Raw genomic sequence first — 23,236 nt, 5'->3', positions numbered from 1 at the left:
AAGTGACAACAGTTCCCAACTCAGAGGGCTTGCAATCTAAGTGTGTAGGTAATTTCAAAAGGGGTTCCTAAATTTGCAGTTTAGTTTTACTCATGAAACACACTGCCAAAGGTAACAGACGCTGATCTGAATGGCCTTTGTTCCAATACACAGCATTCAATTACCAGATCTTGACAGTGTATTTTCCATATCAGTTTACCCTTAGGGCATTTTTATTACTCCATGAATATCTTCATTATTATTATGAACTCAAAACCGCATAATCTTTACAAGCAGAAATGCTGTGTGCTGTCTTAAATGTCTTATGTGACAGGTTAATAAATATTCATTAAAATAATCAATTTTTGTGATCAGGTTAAGCCTACAGCAACAGTAGTGCTGTAGATTCAATCAATTTATGTTACGAGGTAATCAAAACTCAAATGGCTTCGGTAGTTAAAAACAACCTAGAAGGCTAACATTAAGGCTGTTAAACAACCTGCTTCTAAACAGCAATGGAAAAGTAACAGAAAAGAACAAACACAGAAGTTTTCAGTCATCTCAACTTCTTTTGGCAAAGGAGTTAGCTCGCAGGCTAAGGAAAAAAAAAAGGGGGATGGGATAAATTCTAAGCAAAAGAGAAGCTTCAGCTAACCCTCCGGAGCTAAGCAGAAAAGGTGACTGGATTAGCAATCAACAGGTAAAAAAAACCTCATCCAAACTGAAAGAACAAGTTAAGAGGCCACACAAAAAGCGGGTGGCAAAGAGACAAATATATCTTAAATAACCCACTAATAAATCTCTAAAAGGAGAAGAGTACTTAAAAAATAATGGCATGTTCTTGGAAAGATCAAGTTGTCTGTGGTATTCTGGAAATGAGTACAACACAGCAGGACACTGCAAAGCAGGCCCCCGCGCCAGCACACACCTGACCTGTGCAAAGAACTTTCAGTACAGCCTGTGGGAGACGGCCGTGCTATAATTTGAGCATTCTGGGGGATGTTTGGGCTTCTAAAACAGCCTACCTAGTGACTAAATGACTTCTCTATACGTGGCTTTAAAGGCTACACAATTACACAATTATTTTGTCATGTAACTTCATTCTTCCCATGGGAAGCAAGCAAAGAAAAACCAGACCCATTATAGCGTTGTGTTGCCTTTCTTGGTCCTCTGCAGCCTAAAGCTCCCCATCTATAAGCACATGCTTGGTAAAAAAATGTCACTGTCAGTGGTTCTGACATGATGACAGGACATCTAAAATTAGTCTCTGTCCTCTGCACGTACTTGCAATTGCAACCTAATGTTTTTCAATATATCTACAGTTTGCACTGATTTCAAAAGAAAATTTTGACTTAACTATATGAACAGATTAACCCCCTCTGCTTCAATAGCAGACTCTACTCAATACCCCAGTAGGATCTCTCAGCAGGTCCGAGAACTGGGACAACTAGTATCTAACGAGCTCTACGAGCTGGGAAGAAAGGACATGCTAAGAAAACTGAAGGGGACAAAAAAAAAATCTCTCCCTTCTTAACAGTGGCTGAATTGGTCTGCAGGCAACACATTGTATTACCTTCAGGTAATCACAGAGGAACAAGTACAGTGAGAATAATTCTCGTGAAGACTGAAAACGGTTGTCTTTGGATTCACCAAATCAAAGCTTTGGTGGTGAAAGCGGGAACAGAAGAGCTATTACATTAGCACTATGCCAATCTAAATTTAAAAACAAAACAAAACAACGTAACAAATACCACCACACTAAATCCAACAGCAGACAGTCTTACAGCATAATACTGGCATCCTGCTCTTCTCCTGAAAGCACAAGGTCCATCAGGATCATTTTCTTCTTCTGCTTCTGATACTGGTGAGGGTACCTATACCAGAAAGCAAAGTCATTCTTCCAATTGCCGTGTTTATATAATATGTTAGTTATTTATTATACAAATTTATATTTATATAATATGAACTGCCACATTTATATATTAAACACAAGCTTCTCTGAAGCATAGCTTAGAAAAAGAAAACAAATTCATAGTTTATGCAAGTGTCTTTTATGTATATCCACTGTCCAACAGAGTCATTCTCCATTTCAAACTAGACTGGCGAAATTACGGGCAACCGAAATTTCTACCTTCTGTACACTGAGATTTTGTAAGAGAGTATATTACCTGCGGGAACTCATCTTCATCTGAACTGTGGAAGTCATACTGTTTAATATCACTCTTGTTGATAACAGGCAAGGGCTCAGCAGAGGGCTGTTGAGGAGTTACTACACACTCTATTTTAGGTTTCTTTAGATACTTCTTCTTTTGACGTACAACATCTGACACCTCCTCCTTTAGAGATGAATGATGAGGATGCTGTTTGTGAAAAACAAACAAAAATTTTTTAAAAAATAGTCATTAACCTTTCCTCTTCTCATGCCTTAAAGACATGACTGCTGATCTTCTAACGCCTCACAACATGCAGCATCTGCAGACTATTCCAGACACATAAGGCAAAATTTATTCAAGACATTAAAAAAAACCAGAACTTTACCTCTGACCGTCTTTACAGATATTTATTAATAATTTATTAATAAACAAACTGAAAGCCATATGACTACCTAAGACGTTCCTTGCTTTGCAGTACACTCCGTATATTGTAACTGGAAATCCTATTCCAATTATTTTCTGAAACCTCAGTTTTCTGTGGCAAGCACTTTCAATTTTCTGAACTGCTCAGATATGTTCAAAAGAAACGATCTAATTTGTTTCGCGTTTCTCAGTTTGTATGTTTGAAAAGATGCAATGTTACTCGGTTTTGCTGTTTAAGACTTTGCTAACATAAAACCTCTGTAGTAAGCAACGCCACCAATACTAAACGGTTCACTTGAACACAAATGCTATTAATTTAAAAGCTTTGAAGTTTAAAAGGAAGATTACTTCACTTGCAAAATTCTCAATTACAAGTAAAAGCCAGTGCAGTTTTGAAAACGTGTTTAAATCTACCCCAAACTGCCACTTATCAATAACCGTGTGACTGAAACTAAGCCCAGTAACGGAGCTCAGCCTCATAAGCGGAGATGAGAAGGACAAGGCGTAGCACAATTCCTGCAGGAGAACCACGGCCAGGGGTTTGTATTAATTCAGTGACCACTAGGTGTCGCGGGTGCTAAACACAAATTTCAAAAGGTCTTCAACACTCCAGCCTTACAACCAGGCGTTTTGTAACAACTAGCGTTTCAGGTGATTCCTGCAAAAACACGTCTTAATTCGAAGTTGGGTGCATTATTTTTTTCCTGTCACGTTAACAGTGGAACATCAGGTCTTATCCTTTTTCTATACTGTACTCAGTTCAGTGAGCCTACCTATAATAATGACATTAAAATGGCTTGCAGTGGAAACTTGTTTTTTGGTTTTGGTTTGTTTGGGGGGGGTTTGTTTGTTTTAAAACCATGACCGTCTAGTATTTATGTTTAAAGCAAAGATAGCTCCTAAGAAGGACAAAAGATACTTATGGCTTAAGTAACATGATACGAAGAAGTAGAAATAAGACAAGCAGAACAACCATTTGTAGTAATACAATTATGCTGAGATTGGAAGCAGTTAACTTTGCAATTAATGCCCATATTAACTGCAAAAAAAAAAAAAGCCCCAAACCTTATTCTTAAAACATTAACCCGAGATGGATACATTTCTCAGTACTGCTGCTTGTAGCTTAAGCTGCTTACGACTATGCTATTATCTTTCATTTAATTCTGTTGGAACCGCACGACACCAGAACCAACAAATGCAGTCATAGTCATGGTTAACTAGGATCCTCCGGAAAAAAGTATTTTAATTCTCTTCTGCACAGATGTAAAGACTGTCCTCAGAGGAAGATCGTAATAAATATACAAAACATTACGATCTGATTCGGTACTGGATCTGACCAGTGACAGAAGATACAGAGTTCCCTTTGATGTATTTTTTCCTATTTTTTTTGAGTGGAATACATTTCTTCATGAGACAAGAAAAAAAGAAAACCATTAAAGTTTAGCATTTCTAGCTATGGATTATTCTTATATTACTACTCCTCTGGATGTTACTAACAAGGTCAATTATAAAAATAAAACTGGATCCACAAGATTAAAAAAAGTGGAAAGGAAGACTTTGTCAAAGTAGCCTTAACTACAGCATTCCACAACTTTGCTAGTTTTAGAAAGACAAAATAACTAGTGCGCGATACACAGCAACTCAAGTCTTGCATCCTTCTGCACTCATCTTCTCAGAGCAGCCTTCCATCCCTTTGCAGAAACTAAGGGTTCCCAAATTTAGCCACTTTCTTCCACCTTCCTTTGTTTGCTACTTAACCTAATACTGAGGGCCAAGCAGTGGCAGATATAAAGATGCCTACTCAGTATTACTGAGAAGTGTACAGGCCTCAGTAATAACAAACTACTACATATTCCAGTAAGTGGGTTTTTTCAAACATTAGTTGCTTGCAACGTTTTTCAGCTGTCAACAAGATATAACAGTTGCATTCTTGCGCCTGGAAACGTTACTAATCAAAGATCACTTAAACAGTCAGAACAGTTTCTAGAATCCTTAGGCCTTCTAGCTGTAATTCAGTAAAATCCTGTATTTTCAGGACTACCTTTGCACTGAGGGACAGTCAGTACTCATGGACAACGCTACCAGAAAAATTCAGTGCTCTAGTCTCCTTTGAAGGGAGAGGGAGAAATAATTCACTATACTTTGCAATCTCATGGTGGTCCTGATGCCCACTTCACACGTTCATGTTTACATCACCTTACAATGAAAGAGACAGGACCGAGAAGGAAAATGAAGACTACTACAATGCCCTCGTTTAAAGAAACAAACAGCAATGCCAGCCAATCATTTTAAAACTTAGGCAGGAAAGACAACAACCGTTAAACTGGAAGCAAGCATAGCAGTTTCCTGGTATCCCACCTTCAAATATGGCAGCCTCCTACGCAGTTTTCCAATGCAAACATCTGCAGGGTATATCCTAAAGAATGATGAAATCGGTAACAAGAGACTCACAGCAGAAGGAAGCTTACCTTAACTTTACATTCTTGAACTTTGTGATGATTTCCATTATGAAGAGTGGATGGAGTTGTGCTCATCTCTTTTTCAGGTCTATTAAGCTTCACTTCATTGAGGATTTCACCTCCATAATCACCCAAATGGTACCTTAAAAAAAACACAATTAAAGATATAATACTGCATTTCCACTGGGAAATGTCTGAAAGACAGAACGGGCAAACAGCCTACGTAAAGCCCTTCTATTTCAGCTTCTGAAGTTTACGGTGCTATATAAGCCTTCAGCCACGCACGTGTGGCAGAAGACTAGCATCCATACAGAAATAAGTTACAGGAGGTGTTTTCAAACCTATTTGATGAAAATTAAAACCTTGGTGTTATAAATTACTTCTTACAGATATAATTTGCAATTTTACCTTTTCTCAACAACTTCCAATGTTAAATGCAATAGCTCGCGTTTTGTTTTCTCTCTTCTCTTAATCATCTCCAAAATTGTTATGGCTCTGCTAAACTCTCTTCTTAATTTCAACATCTTCTCGTAAGATGCTTCATCATTCTTTCGGTTCTATTGAAAAAGATTAAACAAATTTTTAGTAAAAAGCAAAACCTGTGAGGCTGAAATAGCAAAAAAAGTAACATAATGTTGTTGCAAGTGAGAATCATACGAGTACACTCAGAAGAAACTTCTCCTAAAGCGTAACCTAGTTGGTAGACAAAGCCACAAAAAGCAAACAAAACCCAACTTTTAAGATTTACCTGAAAAAGATCTTTTCAGCCATTTCCCCCCATGCTTTCTCTGCTCAGATCCTTATCAACCCAGTGGAAGTTTGTCAGCACAAGGAATTCAAGACGTGGTTCCTAAAACACTTTTTCCACTTTGATTCTGCACACAATAAGGTTGTGTACATACGTGTACAAAGTTGATGTAAAATGCCGAGTAATTACAGATTTCCTATAGTTCAAATCAATTCATGCTACAGACAAAACCTGAACTATTTACTCCATGGCAAACAGAAGATTGTTTTCCCCTTTTTCACAGAAGGGGAAGCACACAACCTAGCAAGTCCCACAACTGCTTGTGCCAATATGTGCCAATACCTATAAATCGCCCTTTGAGTTTCAGCTTTCTAAAAAATGGACAGACTGTAAGTTGTCTATAGAGAACTGATGGATTACACATTGACTACATCATTCAGCAGGTTTAAGATTTAGCTGGTCATCCAATATTGCAACTATTAATAGAGACAATCAGATCAGTAACTGTGGATACCATAGGACAGATCCCGCAAGATGCTGGACAGGAATCACTGCAGGATTTAAAAATGACAAATTTAAAACAGTAAAGCTTGACAAGTTACCTTTCTTGTCTGCATCTTCTCAGTTCTCCTCCGGAAGGCAACGTAAGGGTCGTTGTTAGTGGAGCCATCCCTCTTTTCTTGTTTGATTTGGGGAATGAGAGATGGCCCTCTGCAATTCTTACGCTTTCTTACCCAGTAGTCATATACGGCCTTAATAAGGTAGTCATCCTCATTTAGCAGCAGTTTAGCTTCCTGAAGTGTTACAAGCTAAAAGAGAAAATTCAAAATGTGCAACTGAGATGGGGGTGGGGTGGTGGTACAGGGAGAAAGTCACCGCGCATTCACATCTCTTGTACACTTTCTAAATAAGCTTGATTCTTTATAGCACTAGCGAGTAAAGTAAGGAAAAAATATTGATCTAAATTGAAGTACTTAAGCCACCAGTTGGTCTTCCTAAGCTAAATATATAGTTCCCAACTTTTCTGACCCAGCATCATCATCATCTCAGAAACTTTCACACAGTAGTCTACAACTTCATCAATTTTTCATGAAATCTGAAAACACTGTTTGAAACAATTATAAGCACAGGACACAAATGATTTACTACAGTCTGCAGATCATGATTTGGGAATCACTTTAAATTTTACTATTTTTTTCCTAAAAAAAGAAGTTTCTTATCAGTTAGCCATTATTAACATATGATTGTTTGCAGTTTAATGTTGATTCCTCTAGAAGATATTTTACTGTAGACAGAATATACTCTGTAGTAAATTAGTTTCTTAATTTTACCCCCAAAACGTTTACTTTGTGATAGAAAAGGATAACGACTGTCCCTGTTTATTACAGCCCAGAAACACAAAGACATTCAATTCTTAGGTAAGTTATTCCAGTAGAAGGTAGTTAAACACAGGTAATTAAATGAAAACATTTTTTTTCCATTTTATGTTAAGCTTCTTATATGGAAATCAGACTCCAAATAAATGCAAAAGCCATCACTGACTAACTAGTACATTAGTGTAACATGCTCATATGATCTTAAACCCATTCATTACATAAAAAGAAAATAATATCTCTAGTATTGCTTAAAATAGAAGTCGGACAGCACTTCATCTTCCCTATAATCTGAAAAATATCAACTGAACAACTTAAATTTGCAGTTTTGCAACATGTCAAACTATGTTAAATCTTGTCCCTACATTAGGATAAGCAGAAAAAGAAACAACACAATTCAGAAAAATAAGGACATCCTAAGTGTAACCACTGCTACTATAAGTGTTAATTCCAGCCAGAATAGAACAAAACCCTTGCAAACTACAGGAGAATTAGAAAAACATTGAGCAGTTTTTAAAAGAAAGACGGGGGGGGCAGAAAAAAAAAGGAGGTCACTAATCCCTCTGTGCTTATGACCTCATGCAGCATTAAAACAATAATTTTGTATCTCTTCTACCTAGAATGGACATTAGCCCAGTTAATCAAACACACATACTCACCAACATACCCCATCTATATGTAAAAGTTGATATGATTGTGTGGGTAGCTAATACACAACTTAAACATCATCCCATCACTGTGAACATTGCTTAAAAATAATTTCAGTCTTGTTTGTCCTTTGCTCTCCTTTTTTCCATTAACGTATTTCTTAAAAAAAAAATCAACTCTGCCTTGAGGGCTCAGTTAGAAAAGTTACATTTTGGCCTCGCTTGCTTGTTTTCGCAAGTACCACCAGTAACGTGGATGCAGAGTCCCTGTATTCCTTGCTTAAATCAGGTTATCAAAATGCCCAGGAGGAATGTCTGGAACCCTCTCCTTGGCGAGGAAGGCATTCCCACCAGCATCCTTTTACATTTGAGAGGTAAGTCACATAAACTGTAAGTGAACTGTGTAGTAGCCCCAAGTGGGATTCGAGAGCATTATAACCCCATGTGGGGAAGGAATCTGCCAGGCAGCCAAACTTCTTTGGTTCTCAGGCTCCAGTAGCCTGCAAGAGTTGTTTTTATCTCAACATTCCTAACAGAGCTCAGGACAGAGCTACTCAACGTCAGCTGAAAATTTTCTGTAGCCCAAAAGCAGGACAAGAAGCTTGAACACACACATCGCAATCCCTGAAGTTAGGCAGAAGATACTACGCAGGCAGTCCCATAGAAATTTCATCTACAAAGAGGGATTTCTCATTATACACTTTACCTTCAAGAGGAAGCCTATGTTATAAGAATCAATTACAATACTTCATGTACATGTAAGATCTTTTCTGTCATGGACTTCCTTAAATAAGCACCTTCTGGATCAAAATACTCTTCACCTCTGTAATGCTACAGTGTTACTTACATTTAAGGGAAACAGAAAGGGGTAGCTGCCTACAGAGAAAAATCCATATTCTTGTAATATCTGATTTTAGGAAACCATCTTTCAATTCTTAAATTTATAGAATCATAGAATCATTAAGGTTGGAAGAGACCTCCAAGATCATCGAGTCCAACCGTCAACCCAACACCACCATGCCCACTAAACCATGTCCCTAAGCGCCTCATCTACCCGTCTTTTAAATACTTCCAGGGATGGTGACTCAACCACTTCCCTGGGCAGCCTGTTCCAATGTTTAACCACTCTTTCAGTAAAGAAATTTTTCCTTACATCCAATCTAAACCTCCCCTGGCGCAACTTGAGGCCATGTTGCCACAAATTTAACTTCATTACTCAAGCAATGAAAAGATGAAACCAGCATAAGAAGGATGCAAATTCATCTTGAAATGTGATAACCAGAACCGCTTTAACTGAAAGCCAAAACAGGGGTATCTACATCAAAGCTCTAAGAGATCCGAGTACCACATGTTCAAGAAGTATCAACCAAGGTACTCTGCAATTTTTTTTTTTTTCCACATCCCATCTTCTTAGCACAGTAAGAAATCTTTACCTAATCCTTGTTAAAGTTGCTCTAAGATGCAGAGAATACAACATTTTGGCCTCTTAACACATAGCATTGAACTAAATCAGGTACAGTAACTGAAGCAGAGCTACGGATCCTGCAACAGATTTTTCACTCCCACAAAACATCCATCTCACTGAGAAATAATTCTACCTATTTCAAACTTGCCTTTCAGAAACTGATCCTTCAGATGTAACTTTTTGAGTAATGTTTTTGGCTTGAAGACCCTTCTCCAGACCCTGGCCTCCTGGAACACCTCAGGAACTGACTACCAAGATACTGGTACCCTTCTGATAAAATCAGTGACTAAATAATACACAGCACATGCTTGCTTCTAAAGGAAGGAAACCAGCCTCCGAGTCTAACTTACTTTCTTGCATATATGCCGTTTCTACTACAAGGGCCCAATCTTAACAAATGCTTTGCTTCACTGTCTATGCTTCTAGGTTTCTAACCTTCAAACATCAACTGAAGTCAGCGTCCACTAGTACCAAGTGAAACAAAGAATTTGGATTCTCATATACGTTTATAACCAAATCTATACACCCACCAATCAGCACAAGCTTCTTCCATACCAACACAGGTAAAACAAGATGCTACAAGTTGTCCTTTCTAAGACACTGTGGTCAGGAATTGAAATTTAAAGACAAAAGCTCCTTCCCCACCTGTTTTTTCTAGAGTTACCAATACTGACAATAAGAGACAGCAATGTGATTTCTCTGTAACTGCAGACTCACACAAACACACTCATCCTGTTAGTAGGAAATAAAACTGAAAAACAAACAAAAAACCCACCCAGAACCACCCCACCAGAAAACTCAGAAATCAAAAAGCCTCAGTGATTTCTTAACACAGTACAGTACCTGACTAGAACTGGCTTTTTCGAGTCTGTCAACCATTATTTCAAACTGCAGCGGCTTGATCTCCATCTTCCGATTTAGTCTGTTCAGTAAGGTTTCATCCTCAGAGTCCATATCATAATCTGGCTGCTCGTTGTCCAGATTAAAGGCTGAAAGAAAAATATACACGCACATAAAAAAAATGAAATGCTTGGTATATAACATATGATGGAAATACAGAAGTGTGCATCTGACAATCAGAAATCAAAAACGATCAATAAAATTTCAGATTAGCACGTCTCTGCCATAACACCTTTTTCTTTATGCTAAAAAGTCTCCCCATATAACAGCTGCAAGACAGTAGTTAGAAGTTGCTTGTCTCTGACTTCCAATATGAGGGGAATCAAAGAAGTTTCATTTTATTTTAAGTGGCTTGAAGGGGTGACAGGGAAAAAAGCTTTAGTTTAAAAAAAATTACCACAGAGGCACAGAAACTTTAATGTATCTTTGCAAAACAAGAGCAAAAATGCTTCTTAATGCTGTTATAATACAGCTCCTCCAGAATATCACGGTAAGATTCTTAACAGTTAAGATAATTTTCAATCAAATCCCAGACTTGGAGAAAAAGCACTTAAACTGAAGTTTCAATATAATTTCAGTTGCCCATTTTTAAATAGGGTCTTAAAATACTTAATAGACTAAACTTTTTCCTTTTTTTTTCCTTCATATAACTGTGTGACAAACTGTAAAAATGCTAGACCAATCCTGTGGGAATTGTTACTTTTTCTCCAAACCCAACTCAAGTCTAGATGTAGAACCTGAGTATTCCTCCATACCCTCCAAATAGTAAGTTCCCGACTTTACAGCAAAGCTCATGTTTTTATTTCAGATTTCACTATTCATTGTCCATACTTAGACAAAGTTTCTGGTCCTACTAAAAGCAGATGGAAGTTATCGTTCAGGTGACATAGCAGAAACTAAATTTTACAACAAGTACGAGCAAATTGCATACAACAGCAAGAATTCTTAACGTGAAACGTTAATTGTACCCAATAAAACCTTGAAGAGGTGAAATGCTAACTACAACACTCCAAATAATTCAATCAACAAGTTATTGTATTAGCAGCAGTGAAGGCTTGTTGAAATACATTCTATTCTTATTAGACAAATAGCACTATCTTATCTTTATGCTCTTAACTCATGGCTATATCTGAGCACTAACTTAAAGAAAATCTCTGCTACTGAGCTTCCCAGTGTGCTTTGAGAGGACCTTAAAACAAGAACTTGGAAGACCAGGAAAGACAAGGAGCAAAAGAAAAACACTAAAAAAAAATAGCTTTAAAGCAAATTATAGTATTTTCTCTCCCATGGCCTGACCAGTCAACAAACAGGTGTAAGTAGCATATTCCTTCCGTATCTCAGACTAGCCCAAGACCACTCTTTCTGTACTCCAATGCAATAAATTAGCTAAACCACTACCAGCATTTAATCTATTTGGCTATGCATGGAAACTCAGTCAGATACAGCCGAGAAGTGCTAATAAGCAGCCCCTTACCATTTTCAGCGGCAAACTGCTATCTCTTGGAAGAAACACTGCTCGACTGTACTAACTCTGACAACACCACTTGGTCAGAAGGCTTCTCTGGCCTAACACACACACTGTAAACATACTAGAAAAAATTATTTCAAGAAGAAATTAATAATAATGGGCTGTAACTATGTATTAAGTGGAATTATTAATAATATTAATTTAATAATACAAGTTGCATGGCACTTGACGCTGTCATTGGGCACGTGACCCCCAGCACTCCCTCTAACAATTAACAACTGTATATTAGACTTAAATTACAGCTTACAACATTGGATGCTGCTTCTCCAGTGGCAGTCCACAGGAATCAAAAGTTTTCAGATAAAAAACTGACCCAGACTTCTTTTTTAAATTCGTAGTTCTGTAAAACTGCATCAAAAATGTCACCAGGCAAGACTATGCACTTGAGAGAAGAGAGAGACTGTTACAGTACCTGGAGTGACTGCCACACGATCCTGTTCAAAGAGCTGAACAGCCAGTGACTAGCCAGGTATCAATGAACTAGCTGCCAAGTATCAGTGCTGGACTCGATGAAACCAGTCTGCTACATATCACCTTCGGCTCCTGTAAGCTTTGGTCCCAGCAGAGCTGCCTGGGAGCACCGCAGTGGTGGCAACAATAGCGCATCACATCAGCCATACACTGAAATGGAGTGAGTTGTCCCACCTGAGCTGTAACCCTCACAGCCCTCAACTCCACTCCAAAGCTTCTCTCTCATACAGCACTGACCACTGTTCAAACGTGGACAGAGCATGTCTGACTCCACCTGTTATTCACCAGAATTTCAAAACACTTCAGAGCTCTCTGTGCCAAGTGCAGCCTTGGCAGCTCATACTTCTGCTCAATGATGCCCGATGTTGCACTTCCCCTCCACTACAATCTGTAATTCAATGACCTCTTAAGCATAAACTGCCACTTTCACCAGAAAGGAAATTGAAAGTTTCCCCCACCCCAACACCATCCCCAGAGCCTACGAAACTGCTACAGTCCTAATGTACACTGTGAAATCACATGCAAACAACTCTGCTCAAGGGAGGTGGCCAAAATTTTCTAGACCAGATATTCCCCATCATTTTGGAAGAGCTCTCCTAACTATAAAGCAGGTCTCTTTACTCCAAAAAACAGGTGTTTAACCATGTTCTCACAGATAACACGAGAATGTACAGAAATCCATTAAAGTCCAGAAAAGGCACTGCTTGTTTACCCTCAGACAGATGTTGATCATACATCAAAAAAATGTCAACCTATTACCTGTCAGGTAATTCAGTAATCCCCTGCAAACAAGATGTTTCACGGCAATTTTTCTAAACCAGAATATGAGTGAGCAGGAGGATCCCTATGACAGAGAAGACGCGATGCTGTTCACCCACACACTGTAAGCAGTGCCAGTAAGCTTGCCTTCCTTTCCACAATGAGGAAAGAAGAGTCACTGGAAGTTCTTGAACCATGCACCTTCCTGAACCACCTTTCAGAACAGAACCAGACAGGCTCAAGTGAGATGCAACTAGCAAGAGACACTAAGACTAGCAAGAAGAAAAGAAAAAGCTCAACCATTCCATCGACAAGCAGCTTGAAAGACCAACCATCCTTAGGACGCATGATGAGTATTAGTGATAAGAAGGCGAAACCTCCACCTCAAATAGAGAAGGCAGATTACTGCGCTGCCAACGTCCAAAGCGACCCTATGGTGCACCTCAGCTGAAAGCAGGAGAGTCCCTCCCTCTCACTGCTCACTGTTAGCAAGTTGAACCAGTTTGCAGAGGTATCCAGTAAGCGTCGGGACCAGTTCAAGACACACAGAGGTATATGCAACCAGAAGTGGAACAGGGAAGAAAAGTGGAAGCTCCCCTCCTGGCTGTTATATTTGTTCATCTGCCCCTGTGAACCACTGGCTAAGTAACATGTCAAGTCCACCTAACTTCATCCGTAGTACTAAATTACTTGCTGATAAAACATCAGCTGTCTTTAGCAGTCATTTTGAGACTTCATGAATAACAAACGAAGCGCTGAAAAACGGAAAAAACCTGTAAACCTTAAAAAACAAAAACCACCCCCTGAATTTCAACTCTACAAAAATATTTTGACAAATAATCAAAATGACAAGATAAAAGTTATCCAACATGTACTTGCCAGGAATAAGTTACATTGAATAAATCCAGTCTCATTTTCTTATACAAAAAGACACTGGTACTGTGAGAACAGTAGTAGCCCTTGTCACATATCCTGCTTCTCATACCTTCCAGCAATGCTTTTCTTTGGCTAGCAATGCTTCTCACGCTATTTGTCATGACCTGCAGTTATCACTATAGTTCTTTCAAAGAAAGGGGGTTTACACAGGGGCCGCACTTTCCACTGAAGCAGTGGAAGCAATACTTGCATTCCACCTCCTGTTTCAATGCAGACAGGAAGGCCACAAAGTCTCAGCAGCCTGTGAAGGTCCGAGTCTCAGGAAATGCAAGGCTATCACTCTCCCTTTAACTGCTGCACGCAATCGTAAGGAGTTAATCAACCCCAAGCTGGCTCACCACAGCTCTGGGACACTCACGGCAGTGTCCTCCTTCCCTGAAGTTTGTCCTCTGTGAAACATACTTTCAGTGACACCCTTAATCACCAGTTTTCTTCTTTTCCCAAGCACTGAGTGCACTGCACTGGTTCCAGAAAAAGCCATTTTTCATCCCTGAGTTGGCCTCTAGTATGGCAGCTTGCTGGCTTCAAAAGCCATCACAAGACACAGGTGGTTTATGTGGTGTGTGATGTAACTATCCATCACCACGCTCTGTTTCTGCCCCTGCCATAGCAACAGATGCAACTGTTCATTCACGCCTGCAAGAACTAGTGAAGAACTAGACTCAGCCACAGAGAGCACTGTACTTCAGATGACCTGCTGCTCATTAGCGTTACAGAACAACCAATCTGCTAGTCCATGTAGTTAAAAACTGGATCATCTATATCCCTTCCTCCTGGTAGTTCCTGGGAGATTCTTGTGACTGACTGACAAATCTAGTTTTCCTACTCCAAAACTTCTGCCTTTCTCCACATTGCGTGTTTCTACAGTGCACTGTTGGACAGGGCCCCAGTGATCCTACCAGTAAAGTTTACCTCATATGAATGCTCAAAACTTGTTGGCTTGCTAATTGCTGTTGCAAAACCAACATCCTAGTTTACATCCCCTGCCACTTTAACCACTCCCGATGGCAATACCTGTCAGAGGGATTTGCTTTTGTTTACTTGAGCTCCCCTAGGAACTGAGTTTATACTAACTTACAGAAATGCAATTTGTTTTTAAGTTAAGTTACATTAAACTGGGTTTAGCTTAACTAAATTAACTGATTTCATTTAGCTAACTAAATTAAGGCTGTGGTTCCACGGTCATTTTAAGCCGACATAGGCGTGAGTTACCACTGAAACAAGCGGTTCCACTAGCTTCCTTCCCCAGCAAGCCACATTTCTACCACCTTGCTTGTGCCAACACCAGCAATCATACAATGAGCCAAGACAGAAAACTGATAAATATGAAGGTTCACCTAACCAAAAATGAAAGATAAGCTTTCTGTCAGATCACTTCCCAGAGTTAGCTCACCTGTGAACACAACTGCCACCAGAAAGGTGCTGGCAGTAAGAAAGGAGCGGGCAGCGTTGGACCTGATGGCAGCAGATACATCTGCGCTGACCAAAAGCAAATGAAGAACCACATCATGGTAATTATATCCAAAGTAGTAACAAAGCAGAAAACACCACCTCAATGGCAAGTCCATAGCACTGGACTGGAACAGAGCTGCTAGCACTCCCCACCTGCACCAAAATACCTCAAGTAGGGGAGGTATCATGCAAATACCCATTTTACATATCCAGGCTGCAATCCCACGGCCTGAACAGATCCTCTTCCTCTAAAAATGGGGAACAATACATATGTATGAACATACATTGAATTAAAAATGGGCAATTCTCAGTTACGTGAAATGCACTCACTTTGCCTTTTTTTTTTTTTTTTTTAAATTTGAAGAGTGACTAGGGTTCATTCCACACAACTTAATGAAGATTATTTGAACAATCTGGCTGTGTTACTTACCATAAAGCATTAGTTTGGTATAATTACCCTTTATATACACACATAGGTAAAATACATTAGATATATAGACATATAAAATTATATATATTAATATATTTTTTGCTCCATTCTTATTGTTTGTTAGGGACACTAGTTTTCTTACACCCACTTAACTCATTTAGCTTAATTCTAGCAGAGATACAAGTGTACTAACTTATTCTCTTTGCTGCATATTAATAACTTACAATGCATCTCCATGTTACTGAAACTACAAACATTCTTGGAAAATTATTAAGCATACTGGAATAATTAGAATAGTTCAAGGCTTTTGTTTATATTCGGTTCGAAGTCACCTGAATTGGTGCTACCTAAGTCCAGTAATGCCTGGAGTCCATGCTTATTCATGAATTCCATGCCTCACAACGAAATTAACTTTTCTCTGCTTGGAACCACTGGTCTAAATAGAAGAATTACACTAGTAAAGTTAAAAATATTAAAAACCCGGCTATCAGATGAACTGCAAAATTATTTAGGTTTACTCATAGTTTTCTAGTAATAACCACCAGTAAGCATGGATTACAGAAAGTGGCCTCTTGGCTTCTATCAGTTTACATAACTTCCCTGGCCAAAGTAAGTATTATTGCTCTTTGTGCTTTTAGCATTAAAACAGAATTTCTAAGCAGTTTATGTAGCATAAAGCTGCCTTGTATCACACCTACTCCAACCAGACTATGTGGGAAAAATTATCTTGGAGCAGTATCTGATGTTTATCTTCAGCTCAAATGCCTTCTGTAATTCTGTCCAGAAAGACTGAGAGTCTCAACAAGACAAAGAACATTCTGGCGTAATATATTTAACACTTTTAGACATGTTTATTAACAATATTTACAGTGTTTCTGGCAATGTCCAACAAATAAAAGAATAAATACATTCCTCATTCAGCAGCTTCATTTCAGTTAATTCAACCTGCCTTGCTTGCAGGTTTGTTTCTTCTATTAAGGAGAGCAACACGTCATCAATTTCCTTTAGCTCATTTCTCACATTACCAGTATGATCTCCACTGTATCATAAAGAATCTTGAGCACGTTGTTTCCAAAAATCTCTCATTTTGTAAATACATGGAAAAAATAGGAGACCATGGTGGTGAGAAATGATGCGAGGATCTTCAATATACAGCTGGGTTTGGGCTTAAGTATCTTTGCCTAACTTCAATTTCAGTTGTGTTTATAAACAGACGACACACAAACATAAAATGCTTTCTCTGCTCAAATAAACCTATGTGCAGATCAACATCCTCTTGTTGAGGCAGCTGAAAAAAAAAGTGTGTGAGGAACAGATTATCAACACACTCTGCCTGGCAAGATCAAGTTCAATAAAACCAATACTGTCTGCACAAACCCCAAAACTAACAACTGAGGACCACATTCCTGTTCGAGGTGCTTTAGCATACCCGTCAATAGTCTTTCCAACACAACTAACACTGAAAAACATGAATCTGTGACAAGAAGAGTTTTCTCTGCAGAGACCCAGGACTGAATTTGTGCTTCACCATAAGGACTGACAAGTCACTGCAATGACTGAATCTAAGGTTTTTGCTACGAAGATGACTCCTGGGAGAAGTCCAAGTCACAAAATAACCCCCTAGAACCACATGCTGCAAAGGACAAACATGATTTGTGTGCCAAGGAACAACCGAACTCTAAACGTGTGTCACGGAACATCAACCAAAAAGAAGTGTTAAAATTCATCCAGAGACCACTATCATTAACTACAAGTTTAAATTAATTAGTTAGGTCTTTTAAGACCTAGGAAGCTAAATTCATGCAAAAGAATACTTCCTTTTACCTATAAAGTAAGCTCAGAGTTCCTTACAGAAAGGGAACTCTATACAGTTTTAGCAAAATGCAGAGAAAAAAACCTGTTACCCATAGCCCAGAAAACATCCATGCTATAGTGAATAGCTTAAACTCCACTGTTAGCACAGCTGAAACTGAACCTTCAAGAACTCTATTACCATCAGTAGAATGAAGGCTGATTTCATTACAAAAACCCCTTCTCTTATTGATCTCCATTTACATAGAACTTTTGAGTTAACAGGCATTCCAGACTCATTCAACGAGCAAGACAACCCCTCTTCCACTCCCTGCATTAGTATAAGCAACTAGGAGGCAGCTAGGCTAGTTCAGTTATTCCTTCTCAAAATTGGGGGGGGGGGGGGTGGCTTGATCAACAATACTGGATGACCAACAGACAGGATAGAGTACATGGAGACAGAGTATCAGCACAGAGCCCATAAACAAATACAGCAGGAAAAATCTCACCTTCACCTTCAACCTTAAATTCTTCCAGAACTTGAGATACTTGAATTTACATATATAAATCCCCCTTGGATTTTTGAGTCCTCCCACTTTCCGAATATGGTAGCAACTTTGTCCTCAAGACTGTTTGAACATTACTCAATTTAAATAAAGTGGGGAGGGGGGGAACAAAACCCAACATTTGTTAACTTACGTTGAATGTGAATGAACTGCTTTGGTTGCTTAAACTCTCCTTTGTACAAACGATTGTAATAGTTGACATTGCTCTCCGCTTCAGGGACTGGGATAACCATGCTCTCTTTCTTTTCTCTGAATACTTGTTGTGCTGAGATAGCCCGTTGCAAATGATGTTCCTGCAAGAGGAAAATTTAAGAGTTTGTTTATTTAGGTATCAGTATATAGAAGCACATACGACGACAGTGGGAGAAAAGGATGACTGTTGTTCCGGTGTTCTACAGGAGACCCAGATAAAAGAGTTGAGGCTTTACTGTATCTTCGAGGACAGCAGGATGCTCGCTTCCAGGTTAGAGACAGGAGAAGATGTGTTCTCCATCATTTAGCATACTGTGGGGTTCCTAACCGATAGGAATCTTAGAGCTCCAGTGAATGTAAGGCAGGACTACAAACAGATGAAAAGAACCCTTTGTTCAGACAATAGCACACACCTTCTACCAGACTGGGAAAAAGTCAAACTTTCAAACTACACAAAATAACCTTAGCAGAAAATTAGGGCTGGTATAAGGCAAACCCATCAAAACCTGTCATAGAGAAAATTTATGCAACATCAGTTAACAGATGCATAGTAAGTCCTTTGAAGTATTATAAGCTACAGATTCAAATCAAAAGAAAAGCTAATTTCATCATTCCTGTCTACCCAGCAATTCTTACCAGCTTGCTTTCTTTAGAAGTTCAGCTAGTTAAAAGCAACAGAAAGAGTAGTCCTCACAGAATAACACTTGAAAAGGACGGACTCCCTAAACAGGTATCACTTCATTTCATTCTTAAAGGACAGGAGTCACAATTTCCACAGAATCATTTCAAGTGAAATAAAGATCACAATAAATGTATTAGTTTACCAAGATTTTTTCACACAATTTCATTAGTTAACTCAGTGAAACCCATCTACTATTGCAAGTCAGCACTAACCTGTAACTTTTCTCTCAGACTTTTCATGAATACTCATGTTAAACTCTGGCAAAGACAACCAGTACAACTGCAGTATTCTGATTCATGCTACTGTCTATGTATCATCTCAGTGCAGTCTGCAGAGCATCTGATACGAACTGACCAGCAACAAGAGGAGCCTGTCTGGCAGACTGTCAGATGATGGGATGATTTTGAATGCTACCCCTCTCGCTGTCGCCCTCCTTGAGCCAGAGGCTGGCAGCTGTACAGAGTGTACGTGCATGCTTCAGACCCTCCAGTGCAGTCTACTCATTTAAAACATTACAACAATGTCTCATGCTAAGACTCCAAATGGCTAAGTTGGCACATGCTGCCTTCTGTGTGTCTAGTAAAGAGGAAGAGTGGTAGTCTTCACCAGGACGAGATCTTAAATCACCACAGCCATTTACTTGGGAAAGTTAAGTCATGAGTTCTCCATCCCTCTAAGTTGAACATAAAACAAGCAAACTGCAGTCTCCCAGCAGATTAACTGCTAGTCTCTAGCGGAACCAGGAGCCTCAAAGTTTCATTCTGCTTTCATTACCCTCCCCTACAGCAGAGTTTTTGCCTCCAGCTTCCAAAATTTGAGGGGAGGGAGGATGACACAGCAGAATATCAACTTGAAGTTGAAGCTCAGCTCTGTCATAGACCTATGCAGCCTTACCTTGCCTATTCCAGGGGCTTCAGGTTGTCCTCTAGCCATTCCCACACACCTGACTGCTGGAAAGAATATTTGTTCTGAACAGGGCGGGGGGGGCCAAGGGGAGAAAAACAGACTTTGCTACTCAATCTCCTCCTTTGGTTTTCTGGGCTACGCCTCCCCACAATTAACACCAGCGACTATCCTGCGTCACAAGAGGCCAGGCACCAACACCGCAAATGGGAGAACCAGCCAGCGTTTCAGTAACTTAACTGCAATGCTGTCTGGCAGACATGGCAGTCCTGCACGCAGAGATTCTGTGCTACACACTTGGTAAATTCTCTCAAGAACAGAATTTCTTCCTCTTTAATTCTACAGAACAGTGTTTTTAAAAAAGGATGGTGAATGAAAGCAAATCTTTAAAAATATGTAAATGATATTTAATAAATTACACTCTCTTAAATATTAAGATCTTGCAGAAAAGCAAATAATGCAATTTCTGCAAAATTAGAATATAACAAATCAGTGACTGGAAGAGCAGCTTGGGGAATCTCCTGCAGCAGACGAAGCAACATTAAATCAAACTATCAGGCTCCCAAGTGAATGCTATTAGAATTAAGACAAGCATGCAATCAAATATCTGGTGTGATCTGGTTGAGTTACTACATACTGAGTAAATCTGTCACTCCACCATTAAAATGTGTCTTGGAGAGCTTCACAGTGCTGAGTAGGTAATTCAACTAAAATAAAATTTGCTTCATTACTGTGTTGCTTTCAACTCATGTCCCTAGAGTCGTCTCCTAACAGTTAACAATACAGTACACAGGAGTACCACAGAAATGCTGTTAGGAAGGACTTGTGGAGGTTATCTGTCCACCTCCCACTTGAAGACAATTATCTCCAACACTAGATAGGTCAACCATGACTTTCTCAAGCCTGAAAACCTCCAATTTCCACAGCCCCTCCAAGTAACCTGTTTCAGTGACGTACTAACCCTCTTTTGCCAGAAGTAACAAGAGCAGATCCCTCACCCTCTCCTCAGAGCAGCTACAGTCTAAGCTTTTAGCCACTCTGGCAGCCCACTGACAGAGTATCTTCCAGTTTCTCAACATCTTTGAGAAATCTGGGGAAAGCAGAGTAACAGGAAAGGGCATTCCAAGAACAGCCTCACCACTGACAAGCGGAGGAGCATCGTAACTTCCCCGTAGCCACACTCCTCCTAACATAGCCCAGTTTACAGCACGCCTTAGCCACACAGTGTGCATACACCCGTGGCTCATCGCCTGGTCCTTTCTTTCCATCAGTGCTGCTCCACAGCCAAGCAGCTCCCTGCCCGTATCGATGCACAGTGTTATTATTCTGCCCCAGGTACAGAAGCTGTGCACTTCTCCTAACTCCACAACGCTTCAGTTGGGCCAGTCCTCAAGTTTCTCAGCATCCACAGAGACAGACGCTCCACTGTTGGCAAGCCAACCACTCCTCCTAATGTAGGATCATCGACAAATTTGCTGAGGATGCATTCTGTACACAGCCAACGAACTGAAGCCAACCAACTTATAGTTCCCCACCACACCCGCAAAATAAAACAAACCCAGGCACACTTCTAAAACGGGATTAAATAACTTGTAGAGAAGCCACACTAGTCCACAGTGGCTTAAGTAATGGATGGGTAAATAAGATTTAACTTTCAGAAAAAGTAGTGAAGAAGGACACACAGCAACCAAAACTCAAAATATCTTTTAGCTCCACAGCCCATTAAACAGTGCAGATGAGCAATTCAGATTCTCAGTTTTTGTAACACTGCTAGTAAGCGTACAAAGAGTTCCCAAGGAAAATCTGACAATAGGTGTTAGTACTCACTTTACTATAAAAAGCCTTCAAGCATAACACAGCTTTCAAACAGAAAAGTCTTAACAGTATTACTGTCACTCATCAAATAGTACAGCTCCAAGAGACAGATAAGCAATGTAATTTTTAAAATTGGGGGGGGGGGGAATAAGTCTTTCTGCTGAACATGAAGTTAAGGAAAACAAAAAATTTAACTCCTGAAACAGTTCTGTTTAAACAAACTCTGAAGACTTTTATAAGAAAGTTGGTCTAACTAAATGGCTCTATTAAACCTGAAAACGCTTTTTTAAAGACAGATTTAGTAACTGGCATACAAATACACTTTTGTCTATTTTTTTTTATCTTTTCTTATGGTTTTGAAAGACACACACCGTATTTGAATTTGTACTTCATTCTGAAGTAGGGGAGATAAAAAGATCTCATACAAAATATCTGAACGCTAGAGGAAACAGTGATGATAGCAAACAGAACATGCTGCCATGGGAATAAAAAGGAGTACCTGTCAAAGAGTTATTACCCACTAATTCCTTAAAAAGCACATCCAAACCTTTCTCACTAGTTTGACTAAAAAATTTCAAACAAATACAGTTTAGATAGCCCTGTTTCTTCAACTAACAGCATAACAGAATTAGAAATATCTAAATGTTTAGTGTATGTAACTGCTGCTTTAGCATATTTATGCATTACAACAAAATTGTTCTCCAAGTGAAAGATTCATCTCTCTAGCTGCACTTTAGCCATGCAGGTACCTTCACTGTACAATCACCATACCAACAACAGTTTACAGCAAATTGCTCAAGCCACTGGCTTTATATAATCCAGTATGTTTACCTTGGTGTAGGCAGCCCGTCCTGCCAGCATGAATCCACTCATTCCGTGTCAAGTGGCACAGAGGAGTACACCGCACCTAGCAGTCTCACACCCCCACCTTCGAAGCTCCAATCCAAATGACTTGACAGCCATTCACAACAGGGTTGACAGAGAGAATAAGCATCAGCTTTAGTTCAGAACAAGACTTGAAATCACGCCTCTGAACCCATAGTGAGACACTGCAATCCTTGCTTTAATTTCTCCTCAGAGGGGAAAACCAAAAAATCCTACGACACTGGTACCTAAAAATACTCAGCTTTGGTTGCATACATTCAGAACCCGGCTCAAAGTCCAAATCAGAACGAGGTACCTTCACTGCTATGTCCTTTCACCCCTGAAATACCACAGGTTTCCTGTTCTTTCTAGACTTTTTATCTGGGAGTTTCTTCACTATGGAAAAAAGTTCAACAATCGTAATAAGTCAACAGGTAATATTCTCCTAAAGATTATTTTTGTTAAGCTTTAAGGGAAACAGTGATCGATACGGAACATTATTTTTACCCATTAGAACTATATTTACCAACACACTCCTTTTATTTCGCTGCTGCAAAACAGAGCGCTTGGATCCTACAGACCAGTTTGGTTTCTTCCTCATCCTTTAAGTTCTCTGTTGCCATCCCCCATAGTACTCTCTCTGAAATATTTATCATACTTTAAAAAAATGTGCTAGGTTTTTGGATGAGCATGGTTGGAG

The 23,236-nt window shown here is 39.4% G+C and overlaps 1 protein-coding gene across 1 annotated transcript in view; it reads right to left on the bottom strand.

The window, feature by feature from the left end:
* The window catches only part of EPC2 (enhancer of polycomb homolog 2 (Drosophila)), a 50,756-nt gene that overhangs the window by 14,571 nt on the left and 12,949 nt on the right, over window positions 1-23,236 (bottom strand). The window contains exons 2-8 of the mRNA XM_009318957.1: window positions 18,214-18,373; window positions 10,091-10,236; window positions 6,365-6,571; window positions 5,423-5,571; window positions 5,024-5,156; window positions 2,148-2,339; window positions 1,764-1,853 (exon numbers count right to left, since the gene is read on the bottom strand). Coding sequence (XP_009317232.1) covers window positions 1,764-1,853; window positions 2,148-2,339; window positions 5,024-5,156; window positions 5,423-5,571; window positions 6,365-6,571; window positions 10,091-10,236; window positions 18,214-18,373 — 1,077 coding nt within the window. The remainder of the gene's footprint in view (window positions 1-1,763; window positions 1,854-2,147; window positions 2,340-5,023; window positions 5,157-5,422; window positions 5,572-6,364; window positions 6,572-10,090; window positions 10,237-18,213; window positions 18,374-23,236) is intronic.

This window comes from Pygoscelis adeliae, unplaced genomic scaffold, assembly GCF_000699105.1.
Source record: "Pygoscelis adeliae isolate BGI_AS28 unplaced genomic scaffold, ASM69910v1 Scaffold222, whole genome shotgun sequence".
Lineage (NCBI taxonomy): Eukaryota > Metazoa > Chordata > Aves > Sphenisciformes > Spheniscidae > Pygoscelis > Pygoscelis adeliae.
The sequence above is the reverse complement of the archived record's forward strand: the minus strand, read 5'-3'. Positions and strand labels throughout refer to the sequence as shown.